This window comes from Bombus vancouverensis, chromosome 6 (assembly GCF_051014615.1).
Source record: "Bombus vancouverensis nearcticus chromosome 6, iyBomVanc1_principal, whole genome shotgun sequence".
NCBI classification, from domain to species: domain Eukaryota; kingdom Metazoa; phylum Arthropoda; class Insecta; order Hymenoptera; family Apidae; genus Bombus; species Bombus vancouverensis.
In genome coordinates this window covers 17707062-17728483 of record NC_134916.1, presented here as the reverse complement: position 1 = coordinate 17728483, position 21422 = coordinate 17707062, and the positions used below count along the sequence as shown (strand labels likewise).

General features: G+C 38.8%; 1 protein-coding gene across 3 annotated transcripts in view; it reads left to right on the top strand.

Annotated features, from left to right (window-relative positions):
- LOC117159777 (uncharacterized) overlaps nt 1–21422 on the top strand; it is a 271261-nt gene that overhangs the window by 102966 nt on the left and 146873 nt on the right. For all 3 annotated transcript variants that reach the window (XM_076619339.1, XM_033339921.2, XM_033339920.2), the window contains exon 4: nt 2269–2452. In XM_076619339.1, coding sequence (XP_076475454.1) covers nt 2269–2452 — 184 coding nt within the window. The remainder of the gene's footprint in view (nt 1–2268; nt 2453–21422) is intronic.

Here is a 21422-nt window from a genome sequence, read left to right as displayed (position 1 = left end):
ATAATGGGACTTGTATGGAATTTCCAACCTGTTATCGTTTATCCTTCGCTGTTCTCGAGGGATACTTCTGTGATTCTAAAGCGTTATCGATAGGATCTTTTAAAGTTTTTATTTCTCACCAGTATGAAAAGCATAGTATTGCTATATACCAGAAAAATAAGACGAATCACAAAAGTTTCATATATGGAATTTATACGATAATTTTTAAACTCATTACGCGGTGTCATTCGTAATATTAAAAATTTAATACTCCGATAATTGCCTGTGTTCGATACTTAAACGATTTTGGAATCCAATATCATCGGAAAGATACTTTGTTCAATTACCACTATGTCGTCTCTCATTTTTAATACTGTTAGTCGAAATTAGGAAATACAGACTTTTTCCGTAAGAGACGACGTTTCCAACGCCATTCCACGATAGACAAATTACGAATCAATTGGGATAACGCAAGAAAGTTATAATATTACGTGCCGGTGTGGCGACTGTTCGTCGCGTCGCGTCGCCTCGAATGGAAAAGACGAAGGTCCGCCTTGTCTCCACGGGCGTCGTCAGTACGATGTAAGCAAGAAAAATCGTTATAAGCGACGGAGCACTTTCCTTTCGCTCCGGTGTTACGCTTCCACGTGACCCGGATTCCTTGTAGACAATGGCGAAATGTATCGCGAGGGAGGATGCATCGAATAAATATTTCCCCGAAATATTTATTGGCTAAAATTTGAAATTTTACCGCACCAAGTTATTTCTGTTTCTTAATGACTGACGAAACGTGTCAAATTGTAATATTTGAAAGAAAATTAATTAACTGTGACGATGTGGATTAAATAATTATGGTTACTAAGTTAGGTGATGTGGACCTAAAAAGTCTTAATCTGAAAATAGTTAATATGATTTCCTTAAAAAGTAATTTTATTTCTGCGAGGAATTTGATCGAAAGACGAAAACACTAGTTTTGAACGGAAAAAGGAAAGTGAAGGAAGCGCTTTTCCTCTTATGAGTGCCAGAGAATCGTGCTTTAGATTCGAAGATATTCAGTGTTAGAAAACGATGACTGGACGAAAACTTGCAGAAATAGGGTATGCTGGAATCATTTATTGGCTTGGACACAATGGTTATATAGACAACTGATAATGGGACAGGAGAAGAGTATTTTCTTCCTTCCTACGAGGAAAATGTCGAAAGTGGGTTACGAAGTTAATATGATAAAAATTCTAACTCAAACTTAATATCGGGTCATTACGAAAAGAATTTAATTTAAACTGCAGGCTAATTTTACTTACACTGCTATTCATTCATTAACATTTTTTACCTGCTTCAGGCCCTACAGTGAAAAATAGATGTAATTGGAATAAAATTAATTGCAATTTATATACCTTCAATTTTATACATGATAATTAAATTAAATAGACTAAATTAAATAATTAAAAACCTAAACAGAAATTCGTTTCGCTAATTAAATGTTATAGCAAGACTAACGTTATTATATATATATATTGTCTACACTTATTTTACTCTTAAACTCCCTACAAATGTACAAACATCTGCAAACTAATTATATACGATATATATTATTATACATATTATTTACAACATACAAATGTACATTATACATGTATATGATGTGTATATATATACATCATAGAATATCTTGCATCATCTGAAAATAAAATTTTCAGAATAGTTTCGATACTCTATACAAGAGTAAGAAATAGCTCTTTTGTGCGTCTACCTCATGCCTGACGCAACGTACATTTAATTAACATCGATCGGCTGTGAAGCAATGCTTTCCGATCGGTCGAGTGCAACAGGTGTGTTTGAAATGGATTTTTTTCGATGTAAGAAGAGAAATGCTTACGAAAACCCTGTATGTATCATGAAAGCATTGGATGGAGTTGACTCGGTCAAATTTGTCCCAGCCAACTTCAACCAAATTAACCACAAATTAAATTAAACAGACATAACAATCACGTACGGTCTGAGCATTTCACGCGTTCAATGATCAATTATACATCTATGTACATACCACTCGCTAAATTGCGTGATAAACCTTCATTCGTAACGTTATTATGTATAATCGGGTCTGGATTATTCATACGGCCGACAATATTGCCAGCCGATGAGTCCATTAATGTAGGAAATGTTTCCGATTGAAAGCAGGATATATAATTCACTCCCATTTTTAATCCTCAAAATGTTGCGGTTAATGGGCTTCTGGTTTTCTCGATCTATCCGTCGACGATTTATGGATTTTCTCTGTCTCTGTTTCAGTGTGCAACATAACGTTGGACAGCAGACAGTTGTTCAGCAAATCGGATCGCGGCTTTGGGCAAATAAAGTCGCCGTCCCTCGAAGGACCATCAAGGTGTACCTATAGGTTTGTGCCGGACACCGGCCAGCGAGTCGAGTTGCAGATCTATCGATTGATCTCCATCGGACGACATAACGGCACAGCGTAAGTAATTTTTATAGTATTTCGCCATTATTCGGGATAACCACTAGAATACCGTTTCCATTCGGCTACATATAGATCGGAATATAAACATTATTTTTCGCTGTCAAACAAAAGTTCTGTATGATGGAACTCGATAATCGAAGTAAATTAGAATTCCAATAAACCGATATAGGTTAGAATTTACGAAGTTTAAACGATATCTATGTTGGCAGAGAACGTTGCTTTCGGTGATATTCTTGCATATTTATATGAAACACGAGGATTTATTACTGTTGGACTGTTTTCATGTTCTATTCTTTAATTGAGTTACAAGATTAACGTTTTCGTTTTGTGTCAGGATTCGTACAGGTAGATATTCGGTATCAAGTTCCAACGTTGAATGCGAATTATTCATTCCGATTGATTTACTCTTTGTTAATTTTGTTAGCTTATCATCGCTTTCTCATGTCCTACCCTTTGCGATATTTTTGCAATATGCTGTCTGCTTTACTGAAGATTATATTAAAATTTCAATCATATATAGTAAATAAATTGTATATAATGATCATAAATAAATGATAAATAAATTTTGCTTTATCACCCTTTTGAAATGTAAAGAATCAACAAATCACACCGAAAGTGTAATTATCGACATGCCAAGAGGTAGCTTAATACATTCACATTTATATAGATAAAAATCGGACTCTATTAAAAGAATCTTGTTGATAGGACATATTCACGACGCATATGTTTGTGTCACTAAATGCGCACGTGTAAAGCGACACATCACCCTTATAAAAATGGAAACATTCGAACAACAAGCTCGTCTTTTTTCCAGATATATTCGCTTAACAAACAAATTTGAAAATACAGAGAAACGACGTTACAACAATATACGCCAGTCACAGTCGCGTTAATAATTATATCGTTAATGCAAAACTGTAGCAAACGATAGAACGACGCATCTATACACTGTTGAAAGCTATTCACTTACATTGGCCCAACTTTTCAGCATTAATCAAAAGTGCTTTTGATCACTTTTGTCAAGCACATCGTTCTCGTTGCTTTTTTTGTATCGCGTTTTTAATTAAATTAAGTCCTGTACTTTGATACGCGTGTACGTGCACGAATGGCCTGCTCGAAATATATTTTTCCAGTGTTAAAAATTGTTATTGCAATAAATCTTGTTTCGTGACATTCGTTGATTCGGGCACTTGCCATGCATGAAACAATCCATTTCTCGTTACACGTGTCACTTGACGCGAAAGCTGTAATGACATAAAAGAGAAAAAGCGGTCAACAACGCGTGCTGTTGTACAAACTTCATTATTTAGAGTGTGCTAGCCACTTAACACCGAATTAACGAAAGAGCGTTAATTGTAAAATAAGGTGGTATAATGACCATTTATACGAAAGATGGTGTGTTTTCGTTTAGTGAATTATTATAACGCGATTAATATTACGACCGTGAAAGTATATTGAGTGAAATACAAAGCTTTTAACGCTAAGACCTGTTTGATTTTTCTTAGTGATGATATTATTTGAAAGGAATTAATCATCGAGTGACATCGAGTGGTTTTATGAAAACATTTATAATAATTTTATTTAGCGTTTTAAACCTTCACTTTTTCAAAGATAATGCAAGAGGAATTGCTAGGATACAAAACAACTTTCTTCTCTTGTAAGACTCAAATGTATCCTAATCCAACAAACCAATCGGTTGCATTACCAACATTTCGCCCCATCGTTTGAAGATTTTACGATTCGGTCAAAAGTCACGGTGAAAAATATCGAATCGATAGCACAGAAATAATGTTCCTTTAAAGCCAAAGTACGGATGCGGTCCGATCATCGAAAGAGGAATCGAGAGGGGGAAGGCTTCCAGTGGCCGATATGATTGGAGATCGCTCGTGTCGATGGTCGTTTCAATTTGTCATACTTCCGTTCTTACGAAGACTACCATCGCCGCCACACTTAAATTCCTCTCAACGTGTGTAGATGGAGCAACGCGACCTTAAGAAACGGCCGAGCGGTCTGGAAAGAAAAATTACCGTTTCTGAAAGCGTCTTTCCCGCCCCGTGCTCGAATAGGATAGCGAAGGAAGTTCGCAGCAGGGCAGAAGAGGCCTTCGACAAGCTTCGCGAAAGTTCTTACAATTTTACGACGAGACTCATCCTCTTCGCTCGCTCTTTCCTTCCCTTCGCCGTTTAAGTGGAGCTTAGAGCGGGAATGCACGTCGCGTTCGAAAACGCTTACCCTCAAACGGTTTCCGTTCATCAGCTTCGACAACGTTAGCATAGTAATGGACTGGAAATAAAAGGTCGAGATTAATTCGTATCGATTGCTTTCGTAATTGTTTTCAGTCAGTTTCGAAGATTGATTTGTAATATGATATATAGGAAACATTTTTTTAAACAAACGCAAACATGGAAACACTTTATTTTTGAATAATATTTCACCTTTAAAATAATATTCCTTTCCTTGGTAAGCTTGATTTTACTTTTCTATTTGGATATTTACCGAACGTTACCAACGATCGAGCATACATTCTCATGTTTCTACAGTCGTGTATTTGTAGTTTTATAATTATTTCTACGCTACGCAAAGAAGTTTAGAGGAGGGGAAAGTCACGGCAACGATATTCCATATCCTGGATTTTTTCCCGCGGCGTTCCACTGTTCCCTGTTACTTGTACTTCGTTCGAGAATTCATACGCTCGACGAGATGCTTTTTAAGGAGAAGAAAAATCACGTTTCCTAACAAAGGATGAATATATAGAGTTTCGAAGTGCAGCAGGGGCAAGAGAACGAGCTAGGAGAAAAAGGTAAAAATAATCGTTCGCACAAGTCTCGCGTTGGTGCATTGTAGCAGCTACAATAATTCCGGATAAACTCGATAAGCCGCTAGAATGGAATACGTATTATGGCTTTTCGATACCTTCTTTCGCGCTTCTGCTCGTAGATAATTTAAATCTGACGTTCACCGCCGTAAGGCTTCGTTGTATCGCGGCAAACAAATTACCTTCTCGACCTGTCGACTTTGCTTCATCTCTTGATAAATGTCGAAATAATTTATAGAAATCTCGATGCAAGCACGAGAAATGATTCGTTAAATAATAAACGATTAATCGTTATTAAGCGAATTGCTCGATAAGTAATTTCGTAAATTTTCATGTGTATAGGTGGTTGTAACGTATTTTGTCCTCGGTTTAAAAAAAAACGAATGAGAACGACAGGTCTGTTTAATAAACGATTATAAAACGTGGCGCATTTGGAAGCCGTCAGTGAAGTTCTCTTCCATGGCATGGAACTGCAAGCATTCAGCATTCACAGGACTGTTCATTACCACCATTCTTCTTTCGCGGCCGAGCCCGCTTTATTTTTCAAACTTAAACGATTTATCACCGAGCGTGTCCTCCTTTAACTAAAAGCGCAGCGAAAATGGAACTTGTAAAAAATATAAAAGCGCGGCTCGAAGTTTGCCCGTTAACGAAAGCGAGCTACGACGGTGGCTTGAAGCGAGAAATATCGTTACGCTCGCGCGTTCGCCTTTTACCTGTTCCTTGAACGTTGCCGTTTGAGAAATTGCAACGGCGGTCCTTGGAAAAATTGCGAAACCGACGTTTCTTCGCCGCCGGGGCATTTCTCACGCTAGATATCGTCCAAGAGCACGTTAATACCCTGTCGACTGTATCAGCGTGACCCGTACGTTCGAAAATTTATGATAACCCGCGAGGAACCATCGACGAAAGTAAAGTACTTCGAAACTGTATGAACTTTTCCAAAACGAGGACGAGTCCGGATACGGGCTACGCTAGAATGTAATGGCCCGACGTGCCACACAATTTTACAACGGTCGTAAAGCTCCACAGCTATCGTATTCTTCCGGTAGTTGCTCAATTACGGGCGTAAAACTGAAAGTAAAAGTTATTTGTTGGATGTCTGGCCGCGCTCGGACCTTCGCTACTTAACGCTCGTCCGACTGAGCACGGAGGTATTCTACTCCTAGCTGATTGCGTATGTTTGTATTTTCCTGTTCGATTGGTTTAAGAAAAATACAAATGGAATTCGACTTTTAGATAATAGTTATGAATTATATTATTTTACAATTATATATAATATTATAGTATGCAAAAGTATTTCAACACTTTTATTTCCGTATTGTATGTGTTATATGAAACATTTTGAAATTTTATTACACACAATTCTTTCGATTAAAATTCCTCAGTTCTCCAAATATTGTAACGCAAACCATGTATTCGCGGAAGACACAGCACTAAGAGGAACCAAGTTTAATTTGTCAAGTAGAACTTGTAACGCGTCTGGTCAAGCGCGCGCCTCTTCTACTTCTCTGAAACTTACCGCGTGCACACAAACGTGGTTGAAAAGAATCACGTTCTTTTTAGAAAAAAGACCACTACTCGAATGGTATATTCAAATATTTACCCTCCTTGGAGCCTTTTGCTCCACTGTACGTACATTTTGAAACGAAGGGCGCCGCGTCTTAGTGTCGATCTTTCTTCATCAGCTTTCCGCGCATTTTGCAAAGGTGCTACCGAGCAGCACATGAAATGAGATTACATCGCTCAATGGAATTTCGTTAAATCTGCTCAGGTTGCTGTTGGCATGACTGTTATACGAGAAATCTTATAAATATTTGTTCATAGTTGAAATTTAAGTGAAACTTTTTACGAAATGGAATCAGGATGAGCTGGGAAGGCGAGAAAAGGCAAAGGATAGAAAAATTATTCATTGACTATTTATGATTCTCATTAGTTTATGTAATGATTCATTGTTTACAATCGTTAATTGTGTTTATCCTTTACATATTGCGACCAGAGGTGAGAAACGTGATATATGAGATCTATCTTTCATAAAGGAACAATTTTATAATTGAATATATTGTCAACCAGTTAAAAGCCACGTGAAATTCCATATCATTTTACACGTGTATCTTTCTTTTTATCACAAACAGTACTTACATCTTGTTTAATAATATGTTTTCTGTTTAATAATTACACATTTTATTTATGTTGAAGTGGTTACCACTTCTAAGAAAACTCTACATCTGGTCTTTTTTAGTTTTCTCAAACACTGAAGCCATCGACAGCGTGTAGACAAAAGACTGCGACGAAGTCAGGCCATAAACAGTAGACAGGCGACGTTGGCTTCGGGGTTTTTCAGTTATTAGGTAACACAGCTAGCGTGCGGATCTGGACCAGCTCAAATTGTATTTTTACTTATTACACTTCTATTTAAATATATTTTCTACCTTACAATTTATCCACGTGTTTTCTCTGTTTACACACCGAATAACCTCAACAATTTATATTAATGAAATTAGACATTTTTTCATATATTCATATAATTTTTACGCAAAAATTGACACCATAGCTTAAATTAATGTATCCTTTGGATATATCGCGATCTATGAAGGAATTTTTAGGATCGCGAGTTCCGTAAAGTTAAGCAAGGAAGCGAGATAGAATGGGGCCCGTGGGTGATGGATGACCTTAATTTTGCTATGATTACCGGTAGCTCGGGAATTTGTATGAAAATCGCTCACGGCTGCTTCTTTCACGATCCTGTACCATCGTCTTCTCCCTCTCTATCCCCTTTTCCGGCATCGCTCTTCTTTCTTTCGCGCGCTGTCCCCGTATTTTTTAATCGCTTTCCCGTTTCTCGTTAATTCAATATCGTTGACTCGAAAGGTGAATGACGCTGATGGACGCTTATGAAAGTCGCGTAATTTCGAACATGGTGAATTTTCATTGCTCTAATCAAGAGCTTTTTTTTCTTTTAAGTACACGAAAGAATTTTTGTTTCTTTCAGTTAGAGGAACGTAATTACGGGTCCCGAAATATAATTATAAAACACAACGTACCGCACCTTGCAGCTTAATTTTTAAATTTTAGTGCGCGAGCTTTTTCATTACAGCTCTGCTGCGCTATTTACTCGTCGCCTTTTAACTTACCTTTTTCTCAATCCTTTCTGGTAAGACACGCTCTTATCTTCCACTCTACACGACCTTAACATTCACGTCTTGTTCCCTACATTCCCTTAGTATACCTCGTAACATTTCTTCGAGATAAACGTACGTTAGAAACATCCTTCGCCATAATAACACCGCACTTCCCACGCAAAGAAAAACTCATCTCATCCCTTTCAAATTCCATAACCGATATTCCATCTCGAATTAGATTCCATAAAAACCTTCGAACCCAACCCTTGAACGCGGAGCAAAAATTTTATCCCGTGCCCTTTTCAGCGCTGCAAAATACACCGATATCTTCATATGCGGGACAGCCCTCAAGATAAAACCAATTTATTGTTTCGAAAACACTAGGTGGGTGCTCCATTCAGGTCCATTTGGTGTCTAGCGCGTGTTTCTCGAATTTCGCCCGATACAGTGCATTTCGTTCCATTCTCCGAGCCGCCATTCACGCGAAGCAGCAGCCGAAACATGGTGCCAGCTAAGCTTGCGCCCGAAACGCGGGAAAAATTGATGCTTAATGCCTTCTTTCCCGCGTTGTATTATGATGGTAATCTCGAGAAGCACGAGGCGCCAGTGTTCCGAGCCGGTGTATATATGTATAATGGCAGGCTGTGAGCTCGCCAAGGGTGTAGACGTTGAAACCGTAGCAGGCGATAAAACGCGGATACCGTGTACGATGTTCGTTCGGCTTTAACGTTCCGCGGAAAATGCTGTGGCGTATTATACTTAAATTCACGCCTGTTGTCTGTTCCGCTGCTGCACCTCGGCTATTATGCAACTCGTTTTCGTTTCCGTTTCACCGTGTTCAAAATGTTTCCTTTTATATCGGGCTTGCTAGCGCCATGTACAAGTTTCGTCGCAGATGGTCCTGCAACGCGTGCAAGGCGATAGCTGCGTAGTCGAGGGTTCAAAGGATTGGTTTGTTGATAGTATTAGATCGTAAGTGACCATGACAGTTTGCTTTGAATTCAAGGTAGGTGACTTTACTTTAAAGTATAAGCGTTTAAATGTCGAGACGCTCCTTTTCGAGGATAGCACATGTATGGCAATGTTGCTTTTAAAATACAAACGCTATGCAATATTCGTCTAACACAATGTGAACTTGATAATTTTTTCTAGACCTTTAGCTTTATGATACAATATGAACGATTTTATAGTAGTAGTTTAACTAGTACTTTAACCAGTAGTTTAACATATTATCTGATTAATAGTCGGTAATCTTGTATAGTATCTGTGACATGGAAATATAATATAAAGCATTTAGAGTGGTATTAGGAGTCCGACGATTGGAAGCATCTCACGATATGCCGACGGTGTTGAGATTAATGATTCTTTTTTGCCATATCATGTCTCCCAAAAAATTTCCCCTTGTCCCAGACGAGAAATATTTTATTTTTCACTTTTGCTCGAAAAAGAAACTTCTTATTAAAGAGAACGAAAGTTCCAAGTAACTTGTTAAGGAAGATATCCTGATTCAACCGGTGATTGCTTGTTTTAACGGTTTGTTTATTATTTGGCAACGAGTAATTTGCCTGCGCGGACAACCGAGATTCCGCGTCCATTTGTCGTTGTAAAGCTGCCACTCACTCGACCCCGGTTAACAATGCGGAATGTGTACGCGTAGAAGTTGCGAAACGGGTATAAGATAATGTCAATGTGAAGCGTATAAATGTCTTGAACACGCGCGCGAGCCTTTATCGTTGCGCACACGTGGACCGGTAATAAATTACTTTCCGGGTAACTCTTCTAACGGAGCATTCCGCTTATGGAATGGATGCATTCATTAAAATAGACGTGTTTATCTACGTATTTCGAGCAAACGCGATAAATTTTAACCGTGAAATATTGCCTTAATCTTAGAAGCACTTTCAATCCTATTGCGCACAACTATGATAGAATTTCGTTTCTAATGGATTTTTCTGCTTTTAAATAAATTCCAAAGGATCACGAACATAAAATAGACGAAGAACGTATCGCTGGTTGACAATAATATTGGTGTAACTCGAAAAATATCAAATTTGCTTTTATCGCGTATAAGGTTTATATTATATTTCTATCTTTGTCATGTAAAACAGTGTATTTATAATACCATCAATTTTCCATCAGAGGGGTTGTTATACTAATAACACCGGTAGTTAGTATTTTCAAAAATGTATATTTTAGAAAGCCTCCTCTTTAAAGTTTACATTTATTCAGTTGTGCCGCTATCAATGCCAAGCGGCGATATCTAAACGAGCATACTCGAACAGGACATCAATCAGCTGAATAAAACAGTGCAATAGATTATTCTTATAGTTCCTGCATCTCTTGAATTAATTTTCGAAATTATCTCTATGTTCCACAAAACAAAACAAAAAGAAGAAAAAATGAAAAATACAAAATAAAAGGAAAAAAAGAAAAGCTAAAGAGACGAAGAATTGTTGGGAGTTGCGCGTGAAACCAGCGGTGTAATTTAATTTCTAGCGCAACCAGCTCGGTAATCTGGCCGATATGAGCGAAACCCTGTGGGCCGCCATTTGTTTCATGTGCACTCGAAAAAAGCGAACTCGGCCGTGCGGTGCAACGATAATTTCCATTCGAGGAGTTCATCTCGAGCTTGCTGCATCATGGAAGGACCGACGCCTGGCTCGTTGCGGGGAGTATTATATCCGAGGGCAGGGTTTAAGTAGTTTCATAAATTACGTCACTTTTACAGCGAGATTACCTAATCCGCAACGGAGCGGGTCGGCTTTGGCTTCTCTCGTGAAAGTGTAGCCTCTACACGAAAGCGTAGACCATCGTTGTAAACTCGCGCGGACAAAACGCGCGACTTCGTATCAAACAGTTTTCGCCTGGCGAAGAATGGATCTCGTTTCTTCGTGTCGGCTTTCTATTCGGACAGAATTCTGGCCAAGCTAAATGGTGCTAGAAACTCGTTAAATATTCGGTATTGTTATATTGTACGAAATTTTTTAACGTACTCGCGTCTTTAACTCGTGGTGCTGATTTTCGAAAAAAAAAAAAAAATTGGATTCAGCAGAGCGTGAATACTTTTTAAGACAAAAGACGACAACATTTTTGGTAGAAAGATGTTGGAAATGTCCGAAATGGAGTTAACGCGAGTAGAAATTTTTGCGTAAAAGCAGATGACAGCTAGAGATAAGTAAATGAGAATATTTCGTTAGTTATTCACAGCGAATCCAGATCGGTCGAGAGAAGGAAAAAGAAATGATTTTGGTACAGTTCGGCTGGTCGTGGAAGGTTTCGCGGTGGTTTATCGATCCTCAACTATTCGCGGCGTTCGGTGAAGAGCAAATTTTCCATCGGTATACTCGCGAGATTTCCAGTCATCGCGGCCCGTTAATATTCGGCACGAAAGAAGCACTCGACACCGACGCGATGCCAATTACACGCACGGCCTGGATTTCGTGTTCCTGTTCGTATTAAAGATACTACTCCAGCTTCGCTTGAAAGCGTCAAACAAATTCTAATTCCTTCGAAACAGTATATATTCCTTAGAAGGACAACCAATTATTTGGAACAGTTCCTACCATTTAAATACACAGATACATTTCTTATGGCCAGTCACTCGATATATATATATATATACGAAATAGATATCGATGAAAAAGATACATAAAATAAAAATATAAAAAAAGTAAAATAACATACGGAAAATGTTGAAGTAATTTTAGGAGTATTTGTCAAAGCAAACATCGATCGTATATGGCATACGCGTACATTACAGTATTCACTAAATTTCATATCGATTGGAGCAAATTTGCAAAACAAAGAACAAACATACATATATTTTGATAAATCATAATTACGCCTTTTAATTTAAAAATCAACTATATTCGATTCTGCCGAATGGCGAATATTTCTAATTAACGTTGCACATCACCTGACTATGCTATTTCCTCGATTAATATCCACAAATTTTTCTCTTTTATCTGAGAGCAAGGGTGTAGGAGGAACGAAATTATTGTTCGACGGTGGCGTGAACATGGTTAATAATTCGTGGAAGGCGATAGGATCGACAAAATACGACGGGGACGGGGCCCTCGGGTGAAAACGAGGATAGGCAAAAGTCCGGGGATTAGAGGTGGAATCCTAAACTACGGATAAATCGTCGGAACGATCGTTGGACGGCGTGGTACCTAGCAAATTCGACGCGCGTAATGCACGGAGAATCTAGCTAATAAATAATGGGACCATTGTTTCGTCCGTTGCAGTCGATCGTAAAATCACGAAGCGACCGATCTGTGCAGCTGCATTATTTCCATTGGGTCGCGTGGACGCTTGTCGACATCGATCCGGCGAAATTTGTTTGACGCGATCAATTGTCTCCTGTTCATTGTTCTCCTAGCCCGCCTCGCCGACATTTCTCTGGTCACGCGTCTAGATACCTTGAAAAATGCTCCATTCGAATCGATTTCCCTTTCACAAGGAGGATAATAATCGCGTGCAAGCTTCGACGATTCATCCGCCGGCATAATTACCTTCGATTCATGCAACTCGCAGCCGCCATGACAAATAGCTACGTGTCCATTCGGTAGCTCCGTATTTCGAAATTTCGCTCGGGCTTCTATTGTGAACATATCTAATTAAAATGGGATTCGAAGCACCCAAGTTTTTAACACAGGTTCTTTTCATTTTGCGCAAATGTTTCTGTACTTCGTCGTCAAATTATATGCAGAAGCGGTGCTACGTGTAAAAACTCTTCAATCAAGCTACAATTAGTACGAAGCGTTAATGATCCTTTACCAAGCTGGGTATAAATTAAATAACCACGGACAAAAACGGCAGAGCTGTAGATGAAACCAATCTTTATGAAAGTTTCATCTCGTTAGTTGCATTCATCCAAACGTAAAATCGTAGTTTAATAATATCGCGATATTTTGTTAATCGAATTTATCAGTTAGGAAGAAGATATTTATAAATCGGACCGATACGATTTCCGTTATTCTTGTATTATAACCTAGTTGAAGGAATCTAAACGACTCTATTATAATTCAAAATCGTAAAGGATGCTAAAAAGCTTTGTTATAGTAATACCATAAGTAACACGATGTGAGACGTAATGTTCACCATAATGGCGAAGTTGAGCGTGAAAATTCACGGGCGAGGTAAACGTCCGGTGGAATTGAACGGCAATTAACGTGCCGCGAACTGTGCCGACCGCATCATTGTTTCCGATTCGAGGCTTGACCGTTTCACCGTAGAATCTGTGGAACATCGTACGCGGCTAAAGCGCCCTTGTTTTCAGAAAACTTCGGATCCAATTGGTGAACTTTCCGCATTACGACAATGCAGTTTGAGTTGGAGGATTCATCGAGGCCGCGCGCTCGCGCACAACCGAGTATCAGTAAATGAGAAAGGGCCTGGGCTTGGGCGTTGGTGTAAAGACACAGACGCTGCTTAGTTGGAAAAGAGGATAGACGCGTCAGTGGCGCGGCTCTGTTACTGATTACACGTCCCGTAAGCGAGTAAAATTTGTCTCACCAGGAATAAATTAGTTAATGGATCAAAGTGGAACCTATAGTTTACTAATTCTTCGCCTTGTGGACGTGGAGCATCATTTTTTGGCACTTCGAAGGGAAAGATAGTTAGGTAGATGTTACGAAGTAGTAAGATGGACGATGATAAATAAAACTGTTTTAAAATAATTTCGGTGGGGATGGTTGCTACTGAAATATTTCGAATCGTAATTTAAATATATTGCGGTCGACATATCGATTGCACGTTAATTGGCGCTCTATGTAAAATAATCACTATACGATACGTAAATACTAGATGCACTTTTAATTTGATATTGCCAATCTATTTGAGGTCGAACAATTCTTGACAATCGTAACAATGTTGCGTTCCTGGGGCATCTGCGCCACTTTATTGTTTTGAAGTGTTAATTTAGTAAATGCGTTATTATACTTTGTTGTATTAATTATTTCGCAACTGCGATGTTAATTGAATCAACGTATACACATATTAATTTGGTAAGCAAATGTTTTCGTAAACAATGAAATTTAAATGAATGCTTTTACTAGCATACGTGTACATTGATATATTTTTTTTCATATACTGTTGCAAATGTATGCACTGTTTAGTGGATCAATACCTACGTTAAGTAGGAATAGTAGACATTTTATATACATTGGCTAGTCAGTGTATGCATTTACTAATATATGTATATATTGTGCTATGCAACTTGTTATATGCACTTCATTTTACTTGCAAGCATAATATTCATTGACTATCCTGCATGTCTGGTTACAGACTTCCCTACATATTCTACTTCATGAATACATCCTACAGTGAATTCGTTTAACTCTCAATCCGTTATGTATGTCTGTCTGACCATATTCGGTCTCATTCTACTGGAAAGAAATCGATACAATTACTACTGAAAATCTATCCAACCATTGATATACATGACAATTGCGTGGATTTCAGTTACCTTAGCTATATTTATTTCATTTATCATAAAAGTACCATATCTTATTAAAAATGATTAAGAAATACTTTTGACTCCGCTCAAATACTATCTGCTACTAATTGCACCACATGAATACATGATGCTTACTTCATGAATACGTCCTAGTGTATATTCGTACAACTCTGTGCCAATCTGTTATGTACTACCGTCTCGCCATATTGGTTATTTAGCCATTGGCTATGTAAAATACAAAAAAAGAAGCTTTATAAAGCATGAAAAAGAGAACACCTCGATTCTTATTCAACAGCGGTCTAGCAATAAAAAATGTTCGAGATGATATTCACCGAACAGCAGCGCGATATCGCGAATGGCGAGTACAGAATTTATCGGCGATCGTAATTAGCGAGGAATCCCCCCGAAAAAACAGAATTGCCGGTGGCTTGGCTCGGCACAGCTCGGTTCCGGAGCAATATCCTCGATCGAGGTCGTCGCGTCGACGACTACAAAATGACACACTTCACGCTTCTCGTTCATTGAAAATTTATCTATTCGCACGACTCTTGCTCTGTTCGACGTTCCCGAATTTTATCGACGAAAAGCTAGCCTGCACTTCAGTGGAACGACATCGACATTGAATTTCACCGATGTACTAGCCGTAACAGGTGTTAATCAAGAGTTAATTTCGAGGGCAGACGAAAGCGCGGATTTAATTTCCGTTTTAGGGTTTAAAGAGCGGTGGAAAGGAAGATGGACGTGACAAGGCGCGGTAGATCGCGGGATTTATGGCTGGTTCGTAATTGACGGCGTGGGCGAAGCGAAATAAAATCCGATTGAGCGAACGCGACCATTGTCGTGGCCGTGTGCGACCACCGTTGCAAGAGAAATTTGTTGCCGCCTCGCTGGATATATCGAAAAGCGAATTCTTTGTTCGCGTTCCTCAGACTTGGACCAACGTTGTGTTGCTTTAAGAAAATTCTACGATATAAAGTTCTTTTTATTACGTATGAGTAAATGGAGCCTTTTTTTTCTTTTTCTTTATAAGGACGCGAAAAGAAATAAGAGGGAACTGTAGAGTCCGAACAATATTTTCTGTGTTTAAGACACAAAACACTAAGATCTACTACTTGGGTATACTCAGAAAAATGAACTATACTAAACTTAACTACACTCTCTGTGCTCTCCGTATACACCTTTACTATACGGCCAACGAAATCCTCCAAGATTAAGTTGCATTTCTCAAAGGCTAACTCCCTCTAAAAGTGTATTAAGAAACTACGAATGAAACCCGGGGATAACTTCCTCCATAAAATGCTCGAGTTCGAAGAACCTCTTCTCTCCAAACAGCCACCCTCTCCTATTCCACATCGAGGCAAACAATTACCTACTGGCTTCAAGGGAATCATCGTTAATCTAACGAGGGGGGCGAGTAATCGTGGAAAATAATCGAATCTAACTAAATCCAAGTTGACTCACTTGAAGCCAATAAGCGATGCCCTATTACGAGAAAAATATTAGATTTTTTTCTTGTTCGTGAATCGTTTCCGCCCTCGCGATTTTCTATCGAATCGATACCGAATTGAGCGAACTGGACCGATGAACTCGAGCTGATGGACCAGTGTTTCACTATTTTCACCAAGTTCGAGGAAGAATGAACGTGGACAAAACGAGTTCCAACAGCACGCAGCTAGCTGCGCTGGGAACCGTTTCGATCGTTAGAAATTTGATTTCACGCTGGCCGCATCCATAACTTCCTCTCGGGTATGCACACAGCCGCATAAACAGTAAACGCGGTGGATAACGGCCAGAGTATGGAAAACAGGAGGTCGCCAGGTTACGTAGGTGGAGCTGAACTCGGAAAACGACGAGCCACAGGCCTCCTCGTAAGTTGATCGAAGTTAGTAGGCCGTAACGGTAAAATATATGCAACGACCGGACAGAAATTGGGATCGGTGGCTGGCGGAAATGATTCGTCGCGTGGCTAATGTCGATCCTACGTTGCGACCTTTTCAACGGACACAGTCAGAGATAGCACGCCACGCGGAAATGGAAAATGGTGACCTGCGAACTCTGTCGTGTTCAGCGTGAATCGAGTCGCCTAGAATTTGTCGATCCGCCGTAGATCGAAAGTTCTCTGCTCTTTTCTTTTTTTCTATGACACCTCTTGTAAAGAATTGCAAGGGTTGGTGTTATCAAGTCGTTCTCTTTTCTTTCAATCACGAGTTCTCGAATTTTGGTGGATATCGGGGAATAAGCGAAGTAGATCTAGCGAAAGAAAAGCCAAGTATTGGATAAATCTTAGTTTTATGTAAAATTTGAGAACAAAATGAAGGATATTTTATTTGCTGATAAGTACGACAGTGATAAATGATAGTTGGTGTGAAAAATGGTAGTTAGATAGTATATTTCTAAATTCCATGAATCTTGGCCAGTCTGTTGTCGTGGAAACTTACTATCATAAGCGATTGTACTAAAGACCGAACGGCGCCGGTGCGACGTTTCGGAAGGCCACTCGCTATTTATAAGATAGACGATACGAAGTAACGTCATATTATTTTTCGACGTCGGCGCTGCACCAGTGCTCTGCTTCCCAGATGTCGTTTCTTATTTTTCCACTATTTTCCGCGCTGCGTTTTACACTTCTGTAATATTTTTCACTATACTCTACTAATTTATTGTTTTATCGCAAATATGCAGAAGAAAACATTACAATTTGTACTATTTATATCACTGTCTTAAATAATTAATAATATTACGAAAGTTACTTATTAGCAGAAGAAAATATTATTACATGAATATTATCAGTGAGTATATGTATATGTGTTCGTTACTTCACTTCAAACGGAAATACAAATAAAAATATTCATTTCCTACATTCGTATAATTACAAATGCGTATGGATATTACTACAGTTTGTTATTAAAACTGCCATAAATTATCAAAAGTCAATAGCATCGAAAAAGTATCTTTCAGCTGTACCTCGTTTTATATAATCCAATGTTACTTGACGTTTGTATTCGTAATAAATAAATAGAAGAGAATGTTTGTTTAATCGAAACTGAATGTAGATTCGTGATTACTTGGCGCGAGTCAGTCAGTATGGACGCGACAGGCACCGTCTCTCCGCCCTTTCATTTTCTGTTACAGTCTTTCGTATCTACCTCCCGTAACGAGCACACTGCCAGTGCGAAATAACTCGTATAAATCACCGATGACTGCATACACAAATTCCATGCGATTCCAGCCGTCGAGCTGGCAATGTTTTAATAAAACTCGACGAGGCCCAATTATTCAACTCGACGCAGCACCTCTCGCGCCCGTCTGAATTCCCTTCGACAGCTCCCCACTCTTTCGTATTTCGGACACCGAAATTGTGACCGATACTCCGTGAGATTCATATAGTAGATATTTCGATATAGATTCATTAAATTTATGATCGAATTACAGAATAATCGAGATAGAAAATCAGCCTGATATTCGGAAATAAACATGTTTTCTATGGGTTGCTGCGCAACACTGAAATCATAAAATCATCGAGTCTTTAGAAATAATTCAAGTGATCGACGATCGTTTAAAACCAGGGAGAACCAAACGACGCGGATTTTTTCAAATAAGCATACCACCCAGTATTTTTCTATCAGTCAATCTGTAATAGAATTTCGCCAAGTGAACGCACGTATTTTTCACCTCACCCGTTGTCCCCAACCGTTTTCATATTTCAGAGAGGCTCGATCGCATTAAATTAGAACTCGAGTTAGTCGAGTGGTAGTTCGCATGAACGATCTCTCGTACTGGTACGTCACGTTTGCACGATACGAAATTAAAGTACGATAATCCATTTGACTATAATCAAGATTTCGATAAAGATTTTCTAAAACACAACATTCTAGAAGATATAACATGTTGCCTACACGAAAGCTTGAAAAACGCTTATTCAAAGCAAGAATCGATAGTCCAACGGAGCAAAGCGATTCGCCGTAGCCAGGTATGTTTATCGAAAATTTGATGAATCGAAAGCCGAAAAATACAGCGACAAAGCGAACCTTTATTCGAACCATTTTCACGAAACACTTTTTTCTCGAAATTCGTTCTGTCGGTTAAATCAGCTTCATCCTTTCGTTTTGGATACGCCGTTATTGCGGACTACGCGAACCGTATCGAACAAGTCTGGGCATCAACCGTGATTTTCAGAAGCTGTCATCTCGTAACGTTACCGAAAGCGGAGTTTTCGAGAACTGGCCGTGGCACGAGACGAATTTCAGATGCCAAAAGCATACACGGAAGATTGACGCGTTCCTGACAAGCTTTACTCGTCGAAAACCACTAAATAAGGCACTCTAAAGCGCAAACGAAAATTTTGGAATTACGTTACGACCGTTCTGTTACTACGGCGTTATGGGCGTGGAATGATCAAGCAGTTAAATTGGTCGAATAAAGATTTCTCTTTGAGTCTACCTTTCTAGTTTCCTTCTACGATTTTTCTGTGATTCTAGTTATTCTCGTTTTTTTTTTGTAGATCTTATTGTCGTTCTACAACATAAGGAAAGATTTGTTTCTGATTTCCTCGCGCGGAAAATCAGATACATATCGTCGGCTGTAATTCCTGCTTAGAAAAATCTTTTCTGCCTTTAAATTCCAGAGAATTTGATACTATTTCTTTATGGAAATTACCGAGAAGTTATTGCATTGCAGTAAAAAAGGATGTATAATTACATTGTTATATGTATATACGAGCTTTTAGATGTTTAGTCTACAATTTTTCATTCGCTTGCAGAAAGTCTACTCTTCACAGTTTATTCACCGGTTCGACAACCTCGCGAAGATTTCCAATGCATCGTAAAGTAGTCTAGGTGAAAATGTTTACAAAAACAGGGGAATGAAAGTTCGCGAGTTTCTTCTTCGAGCTAAGTGTTTTCATAAAACAGTTAAAGACCCGTACTTTTATTATCTTATTATACAGGAGCAGCGATTCTTATTTAAGTTTCACAGGTAAAACATCTGCCCCAGGCTTCTCAGGATTGCTTCGACCGGTTTGAATAATTTCGCCCCGTTCCACTGTCGGACTGTTTCCTGTCGAACTACTCGATGAAAAAACGACGCAATCGAAATTTCCACCATTTGTCTGATTTCTTTATGAAAGCAATTATCGACGAGTAGTGAAATCATAATGAAAAAGATATTAATTATTATCCTAATAATAGCGAATTTAAATAAAACATGCGTTTATACCACTGGAATCCTTTTTCCACTGGAATCCTGGAATTCATTTTCAATGAAGTACGAATAGTTTCGATAGATTCCGTCGAAGTCTTCGTTAACTAACTAATTAATAGGTCATCGTCATTAACGATTAATTTGATAGACACGTTTGAAATGTTTCATGAAGAGAAGAAAGGGGAGATGGGAGGAAACTGTGGAAGAGAAGGAAGGAAGGAAGGGTAGAAGGGAAGGGAAGTCATTAGGAGTAATACTTTTGTTTCTGCTAATTCCTAGGTTCAAGCAGAGATGATCTAAGGGCTACTACAAACATACAATTTTTAATAAATTTTTAAGTACTAAAACGCTTAAAATTTTAGTCAATTAGGTTGCCTACGATTAATAACTGTTGCAAATATTACAATAAATATCATACTTGATAATACGATTTCTTTTCTACACAATTATCTGTGTCATTGAACGATGGCACGATAAATTCCAAAACTTTTATATCTCGGCTTATCTGAAAGTGTCGTACTTGTTAGGAAGATGTAGCACAATTTTATACTAGGGCCACACGATAGCGTTCGCGAGTACCAAAAGTCTTTCTGATGGCTATACTTGAACCATAAAGAAAATTTGTTTCTTAGCGTCATGAAAATTTCGATATCTCTGTCACTGTAATGATATAAAACTTATCTGAGAAATTAATACAACCCTTGCACATTGACAAAACTCATGCATACTCGTATATTCGTGTATATATTCTCCGAAATATTTCTAAAAATCAGAAATAACAATTGCTTAGAAAACGTCAAATGAAATTGAATGCAATCTACAGCCAGTCGCTTCTCCCGAGACGATGGACATTCGAAAGTAAAGAGCAAGCAAAACACAAGAAAACAAAGGCTATCAGGCTCGTCACCAGACCTCTCCAGGGGCACATCGGTCCGCATTTAAATTTACAATCCGCTCTCGGCGCAATTCCATTCGAACACCCCTGATAAATTGATTTGCAGTATAACTTTGGCTTTGACACGGTACCAGATAACTCTAGCTTTGGTCTCCCGCGCGAAGGAACAGCATGAACGTAAGAAACCTTGGATATCGACGCTTCAGACCACGGGGGAGTGAAATGTAAAATACGAGACGATCGCAGAAACAGAAAAAGGAACACGTAGGGAGGAAGAAGAAGAGATGGCAGTGTAGATAAGCGATTTCCAGTTGACTGACTGACATCGGTTGCTTACCCTTGCCTCGGGCCAACCTTCTCGCCGTTCGCTTTGCTTCTCTCGACTCGGTCCTATACGTGCAATAGTACGGACGTTTCTTCCATGTCTCCACGTTCGCAGACACGCGCAAGAACCGCTGAATGTACAAACGTAGCGT